This window comes from Pteropus alecto, unplaced genomic scaffold (genome assembly GCF_000325575.1).
Source record: "Pteropus alecto unplaced genomic scaffold, ASM32557v1 scaffold134, whole genome shotgun sequence".
NCBI classification, from domain to species: domain Eukaryota; kingdom Metazoa; phylum Chordata; class Mammalia; order Chiroptera; family Pteropodidae; genus Pteropus; species Pteropus alecto.
In genome coordinates, this window is record NW_006436283.1 from 2,461,829 (window position 1) to 2,469,436 (window position 7,608).

Here is a 7,608-nt window from a genome sequence, read left to right on the forward strand (position 1 = left end):
CCTTTGGCCCGCTGTGCCAGTGGAGGGGATTGCCGGGCGGGGCGGGCGGGGGAGGGGGGCAGCTTTCCATTCCCCGGGCTCTGGTTCCGGCCACGCCCAATCCCCCCGTGTCTTGCTCTCGGCCCCAGCTACCCCCCACCCCCGCCACGTCACCAACGCCCGTGTCCTGCAGGCCATGGAGAGTGTCCGACCAGCGGCCCGGGGTCTGACCCCAACACCAAGGGCTGACGCAGTTCCAGAACTGGGGGGGCTCCTGGGCTGCCGGTTCGGGATTGACTCCTGGACGCACGAATGCGGGAGGGTGGGGGCCTCGAGGACAAGCTCGGGCTGGCTGCAGGTCCCTTTCCCGAGGTGGCCCTGGGCCTGATCGGCGGGAGGGAAGGTCCGCCTCATGCTGCCCGCCAGGCCAGGCTGGGAGTCAGCCTGGTGCTGCGGGTCCCGAGGGCCAGGCCGGAGCAGGGAGGGCAGGGCCGGGGGCGGCCTGGGCTGGGGGGCCACAGACAGCAGACGCAGTGAGCAGCTCTGGCCAGGCGGAGGTGGCTGGCGTCGGGGCAGCTGCAGACAGTAAGGGGACCCCCGGGCCCCCGACGTGGCCCCGCCACCGTCTGACGACTCTGAAGAGAGGACGTCTCACTTTATACTCCGCATCCGCGCACGCTCCTCGAGCGAGTCCCCTTTTCTATTCGGTGTACATAGCCCCGCCCCGCCGGCTGTCCTCTGTACAAAGCCCCCGCCGTGCTGGGCCGTTTCCTGCAGCAGCTCCACCCCTGGCCCCCCGGACTGCAGCCAGGCCCCCCGCTTCCTTTCTTACCATTCCGTATGCTTCCGAGGTGTGACCATTTGAATCAGCAGTATTAAGATTATTAATAAAGGTTTCTTTCTTCAAACCAGGACAATTCTTTCTGGTTTGGCAGCTCCGGGGCACAGAGGGTGGCGGGCACCAGAGGACTGGCAGCTTGTCCCAGGATGCAGCCACCCCTTGCTGGAGCCAAGTGGCCCGAGGGCACCCCCTCCTTCAGACCGCCTCCCCCAGCGGCCCCGGGACAGGCCGGCGGCGGCAGAGCTGGGGCCGTTTCTGCTGGTGCTGGGGAGAGCGGGGTGGACCTGAGGTCTCGCCCCAAGGAGCCGCTTCGGGGTACACCCACTGCTCCAGGCTGGCTTGGAGGAGGGGCCCCCTCCCAGCACCCCCAAAGAGGCGGGAGAACCAGGAAGGGAAGCAGCGCGCTCCAAACCAGGAGCTTAACGCTTCGGGCCGAGGGGCTGGGACGGGGCCAGGCTCTGACACCGAGCCCACGACGCATCTCACCAAGACTGGAGTTCATTTCTCACAGCGTCGGGTAATTTATTTCAGAGCAATTACAGCCACCAGAGGGGCACAGGCTTAAAGGCCGACATATTAATTTTCCTGCACACGAGCCCAGGCCGTTGGTGGGAGCAGGGCTGTGGGCTTGCGCCGCACCATGCTCTGCCAAACCCCCTTACTTCTAATTGCTTGCTCACCAGACTGTGAAAAACTAATTGCCGCTATAAATTTTCCCTCCTTCTCTGCATAAAATATTCGGGGGAACCAGCATTTTTTACAAAGGGCAGCAGCCGTTATGGCTGTGCCACCCGCTTGCGGGCACCCAGCCCCGTCCACCCCCACCAGCTCCTACCTCTGGGGACTCAGGGAGCCCCACCCCAGGTCCCCTGGTTCAAAGTGGGACAGGCTCAAAGCGCTCCAGGAACTGTCAAGACAGGAAAGTCACAGCTGCAGGGGCAGCCGCTCCTGCGCAAGACCCGCTTCAGAGCCCGCGGGGGCCTGGCCTGGCCTGCAGGAGCCTGTTCCCCGAACTGGGACGAGTCGGCCGGGCCGCACCCGCGGGACATGAAGAGTACACTGCTTCCAGTTAGGGAGACATGGCACCGAGGGTGTCTGTGCCTGCTGAGAAAGCAGCGTGGGCACCAGCAAGGCAGAGAAGGTGGGGGTGGGGGCATGGGGAGGCGGTGTGGCTGCACTGCCACCTGGTGGCGTCTCCCCTCACTACAGTGTAAAGTCGAGTGCGCTGGTCCCCGCTGGGGCACGCGGCAGCTGGGCGGTCACCCCGTGTCCTAGCCCTTAGCTCCACATCCAACAGCACAGGCAGAGAACAAGAGGAACGAGAAAGTAAACCCATCATTGGCCTAGGGCGAGACCCCAAGACGGGGAACTGAGGCCTTTGACCCTGCCGCATCAAAGGGTCACAACAGACCCTTCTCGGACCCTGGAGAGAAGCAGGATTACCCAAGATCGAGAGACCCCCACCCCAGGGAACCACCATGGTGGCCCAGCTGTCAACCAGGGAGCTGTGTGGCTGGAGAAGCCGTGTCCGGCTAACTTAGCCCCTCTCCCCCCTGTGCAGAGGCACTGGCCGGCCTCGGCCACACGCAGGGGGGACAATGAAGGTGCCAGGAGAGGAACGAGGGAGGGGTCCGCAGTGGAGAGGGCTGCTGCCCCGACACACCTGGACACAGCCCTGCAGACACAACCCGAGGCGCCCGCTGTGGGAGAGACTGGGAGGGCGGGTGTGAAGGAACAGCCGGCCCAGAGCCCCCACACGAAGGCTGCACCCCTCAGAATCCAGAGCCCCCCTCCGGGGCCTGCCTGCCACACTGAAGCTGGCTTCCAACCGCTCTGCTGCGGGGAAGAGGCCACTATTCCCAACCTATTAAGAAATACCCTGTGTGGAGTTTTCTGGACTAAGCGTGCCCAAACCCTTTCCCAGTTCACTGGGAACTACAGAGATGGGTTAGACACAAAGGGATCCACGCGCCTCGGAACCATCAGCCCAGCGAGCTGACCTCTCAGCTCTCCTGCTACTGAGCCCCACGAGCTATGGCCCACAGCCCTCGGGGCACCCGGGGTCCTCCCCTGCTGCCCACACACTTCGCGGCCCCATTGCCCAAGAGGCCTGAGCCGCGAGGTGGGAGACTGCTTTAATGTTCACTCAGGTGCCAGGCACGGAGTACAGCACGGCCACCCTGTCCCACTCGGCCTGTGGCACCTGGAACCCCTCCTTGGGGACAGGCTCCACCAAGAACTCCACACGGCCATCCTGGCCGGGCTCAGCGGCTGCCACTGCCAAGTCCACTACCCGGTACTGGTTGACAAAAGCCAGGCCCAGGAAGGTGGGCTTCTCGGGCCCTGGAGTCCTTCTGCCAGGAGAGCCCCCTCCGGCCCCTCGGCTGCAGTGGATCCGGAAGCATCGGACGTGGGACAGGAGGAAGGACCAGTGAAGAGTGCAGCTGAGCCGGAGCCCGGCGGGCGGGCCCCCCGCCTGCGAGGGGGTCTGCTGCCAGCGGACGTGCGACACAGAGGTGGCCTGCACGTGCGGCAGGGGGGTCAGCAGGCTATTAGCATCCACCACCTGGCGGGAGAGAGGCAGCTAAGTACAGCCAGAGAGCCCGGGGGGGCACAGGGGGGCCGCCCCTGCACCCCGATCCCCCTGAGCCAGGGGAGAGAGGAGGCGGCACTCAGCTTGGCGTGGCTTTCCCCGATGAGGTGACACCGGAACCCTCACCTGGAGCTCTCCAAGGCGACAGACGAAGTCCTCCTCCTCTCGGCTGCCCAGAGGCCGAGAGAAACTCACGAAGACGTCCTGCAGGCGGCAGCCACGCAGGCTCACTTCATAGCAGCTGCCGGGCAAACGCGGGCTGGTCACAGGGGCTGGTCGGCTCGGGGCCTTTGCGGCCATCAGAGCCCCCGAGCCACAGCGGGGAGGGAGACCACCCCAAAGTGGGCCCTGTGGTCAGTGCGGACCCCGGACCTGAGGCGAGACCATGACTGCTCCCCGTGGTGTCCTGGGCTTGCGTCGGGGAGCAGCCTGAAACTCAAGTGCTCAGTCCGGGGCCCCGCCATCCCTCCAGTTCTGGGGTTTCTCAACAGAGGACCCCTCGCTCTTCAACCCCCACCACAGTGTGGTCGTCCCCTGCGGGGGGCTCCACAGGAAGGAGAGGGACTCACCGCTGGACCCAGCCCCCGCTGAGATGCTGGCCGCAGCGGCCCGTCCATCTGGCCAGCTTGGGGGGGGGCACCCGGAGGGGTCTGGGACTGTGCCTGGAGCTTGTTTCTGCTGGGGGTCGGCGGGGGGGACACAAGACTTGAGAGGAAGAACCCAGAGAAAACCACGTGGGGAAGTGTCGCTGAGCAGGGCCAGGGAAGACGGCTGGTGGCCCCAGGCCCTCACAGGAAGGGCAGCGGGGTAGGAAAGACAGCTGGTGGCCCCAGGCCCTCACGGGAAGGACAGCGGGGTAGACGGGAGGCAGCTACGGGAATGGATGCCCGGGGCTGACCATGCCTCACTGTCCTGGCTTCTCCCTGACCCCTGGGACATCCTCCCTCAATGCCATGGCCGGCAGCAGGCCAGGCCCACTCCCCCAGTCTCTGCAGGCACACGCCCAACCCCGCACAGCAGGCTGTGCTGCCGAGAGGTCCTGGCCGACGGGAATCTCCCTGTCCGCAGCTGGCCCCAGCGGCGCGGTCAGCAGAGGCAGGAGGACCCAGCACCGCCAGCACCAGCTCCCCACGCCCCGTACGTCTTCTACACTCATCTTCCCTGAGACGCCCCGAGAAGCGGGAGACCTGCCCCTCACCATTCAATGCCGAGATGCCACCGATGTGACAGCTGCCCGTGTCCCCTATGGTGAACTCCAAAGCAACCCTGACATTCGAAGGCCCTTCAAGCTTATACACCAGGGACAGGAAGATTTTGGGTGGCACTGGGACTTGCAGGGAGAACAACCTGTAGGAGGAAGGTCCTATGAGGGGAGGCCATGGAGAAACCCTGCTGAGGAACCTGGGCTGGCTGCAGGTCACCGCCAACCCCTCCCCCGAGAAACAGGGCAGCTGCTTGGTGGGGACAGCCTTCCCCCAAACCAGACCCTGTCACGGCCGAAACGGCTCACTTCCGCAATGCTACGGACCACAGGTGTCTAAAGCAGGTGACGTGACAGAAACAGAAAGTGGAACGTGGACGCTGGGGCAGGGGTGGGAGTTCTTCAAGGGGGACAGTTTCGGTTCCGCGAGAGGACAAAGGCCTACAGAGGGCTGCCCACCAGCGAGCACGCGGGTCACACTGCTGCTCTGCGTGCCGGCCTCTGGTTCAGACCGGAAGCGTGCGCTGCGCTTTCTACCACGATAAAACGAATCTTGGTTCTGTCCTTTTTGGCCTCCGCCTGCCCAGCTAAGCCATCGGGGTGGAGGATGGGAGGAGCTGGCGGTCCCCGCACGTCTCGGCCACTCACTCACCTACCTCACAGCCACGTCCCTAACTTCAGGTGGGATCACCCCCCGCAGGAGCAGGGAGCTGCCCCCGTTCCAGGCGTCCGCCAGGCAGCTGTGCATCTTCACCCGGCCCTGCCCGCCCTCTCCGAACAGGGGCTGGACCTCCTGGGCGCCTGGGTGGTACCAGGGCCCCACCGCCTCCTCCTGGAGGGAAGAGCAGAACTGGAGAGCAGAGCCACCATCGTCCCCTCCTCGGACCCCAAGGCCCCTCCCGCCCCTCCCAGGCGAGGCCCCAGGACGCGGAGAGAAGGCAGCCCCTTTGCCACGACGTGGCGCAGTCAGGAACCCCACTGCCCCTAGTCCCCGGACCCACACACCTGGCCGTAGCAGATTCTCCGAGTCCCCACGCCCAAGCAGAAAGAAGTGACGAAGGGCAAGGAGCAGATGCTGTGGGTGGGCAGGTAACTTGTCAGCAAACTCCAGAACCTGCGGAGAAATGCACAGAGACAGCGGCTCAAGTCCAGAGCACGGGGGCCCCAGCACCCCAGAACTCAGTCTTCGTAACTCGGGGCTGCCCCTCCCGAGTGACTGCAGCTCCCCGAACACGGATCTGCGGGAGATGCACGTCTGCAGGCAGTCTGGTCTCCAGGGCCCCCTCCCCGGGAAGCAGCCCAGGCGGCTAGACCCCCCCATCCTGCCTTAACCAGCCCCTGGAGAGCAAGGCCTGAGCTACTCGGAGAAGCCACAGGAGCCACCCGAGGCCCCTCACTGCCATGGGCCCACGCCCCAGGCCAGGCAGGACTCACTTGTCCTCGTTCTGGAAGAAGTCCGTCTTCTCGAAACACTCGTACACCCAGCCAGGCGCAAACAGGGCCACTGAGAAGCCGTGTGTCCGGATCAGCTCCAGTGACTAGGGAGACAGCGGCCAGGCAGCGACGCTGGGCGGGTGGGCCACGTCCAGACGCCCAGACACAGGTGGGCTCCCCGGGACACGCCCAGACGCCCAGACACAGGTGGGCTCCCCGGGACACGCCCAGACACCCAGACACAGGTGGGCTCCCCGGGACACGCCCAGACACCCAGACGCCCAGACACCCAGACACAGGTGGGCTCCCCGGGACACTCCCAGACACCCAGACACCCAGACACCCAGACGCCCAGACACAGGTGGGCTCCCCGGGACACGCCCAGACACAGCGGGGAGGATGCTGGGCGGGCCACAGCAACACCCAGACACAGGTGGGCTTCACACTGGCCTGGAAAGGGAAGGTGGGAGCTGCCCACTCTGCCCCACAGCCTCACTCCAGGGTTTTCGGGATCGTCCCTGTAGTCCTACAGATGGCCAGAAGTGGGCGCTACCGCTTTAAACAGCAGGGCAGGCAGGGGTCTGCACGTGGGGCTCCCAGGCCACACCTTTTTCCCTCTCCTGACACCTCCAGTTCGGTTACCAGACTTACAGCGGGGGGAGGGTCTCCAGACATGGGGTTAATTTAATCATTCATGCTTCGTCAGTGAGATCGCCTCATGGCACCCACGAAGGGACAGAGTGCCGGCCCAGGAGACAGGCTCACTCCACACGGACCCCACTGCGGGAGCATCCACCCCAGCACCCCCTTTCTGCTTCCTCACTGCTGACAGGACTTGCCTTGCCAGAAAAACCTCACTAGTGATTAAACCAGCAGCTCCCAAACTGAGGGTGTCACCTTGGTCCTTAGCCCTGAGCCGCCCGTGAAAGGAAGCATGCAATAGGACTCTGGCGTCCCCGAAACCACCTGGCATGTTTAAGACATTAGCTCAGTGTCCTTCAAAGTATGTCATCTAAAAGGAAGCAGAAGCCAGCTAAGGTGAGGCCGCGGTGGGCCCAGGTGCTTGTCCACGACCACCTGTCTAAAAAGTACCGTCTGACCACGGAACTGGGGGGGAGTTAGGGCTCTGGGGCACACCGATGTTTCCTGGTGCCTCAGTTTCCCCACTCTGGGAAGATTAACTGCCGCCTGTCTTTCCTTTGAGCTGAGATGGGCCCGAGGTCCACAAGAAAACTAGAGCCCACAGAAGGCACGCAGGCGGCCGCCCACCTTGTTGGTGTCAAAGCGGCCCCCCACGACGTCGCCCCGGGCAAACACGTCCACCCCCACGTAGATGTCAGCCAGACGCCCCCTGGCCAGGCCCTGCATGCGCTCCAGGTGCTCCTTCTGCCAGTTGTAGTTGGTGAAGAAGCCGTCGCAGGAATCGAAGAAGACTCTGCGAGCAGGTGCGGGCCAGGGTGAGGGGCTGGGGGCCCGTGTGCCGCCTCGCCTTCCTCCCACCCCGGGGTGAGGGGCTGGGGGCCCGTGCGCCACCTCGCCTTCCTCCCACCCTGGGGTGAG

At 64.7% G+C, this 7,608-nt stretch overlaps 1 protein-coding gene across 1 annotated transcript in view; it reads right to left on the reverse strand.

Annotated features, from left to right (window-relative positions):
• Positions 1-1,317: 1,317 nt before the first annotated feature.
• The window catches only part of ENGASE (endo-beta-N-acetylglucosaminidase), a 17,989-nt gene continuing 11,698 nt past the window's right edge, over positions 1,318-7,608 (reverse strand). The window contains exons 8-15 of the mRNA XM_015589593.2: positions 7,318-7,483; positions 6,049-6,152; positions 5,620-5,728; positions 5,271-5,446; positions 4,612-4,760; positions 3,983-4,091; positions 3,540-3,654; positions 1,318-3,386 (exon numbers count right to left, since the gene is read on the reverse strand). Coding sequence (XP_015445079.1) covers positions 2,967-3,386; positions 3,540-3,654; positions 3,983-4,091; positions 4,612-4,760; positions 5,271-5,446; positions 5,620-5,728; positions 6,049-6,152; positions 7,318-7,483 — 1,348 coding nt within the window. The 3' untranslated portion in view covers positions 1,318-2,966. The remainder of the gene's footprint in view (positions 3,387-3,539; positions 3,655-3,982; positions 4,092-4,611; positions 4,761-5,270; positions 5,447-5,619; positions 5,729-6,048; positions 6,153-7,317; positions 7,484-7,608) is intronic.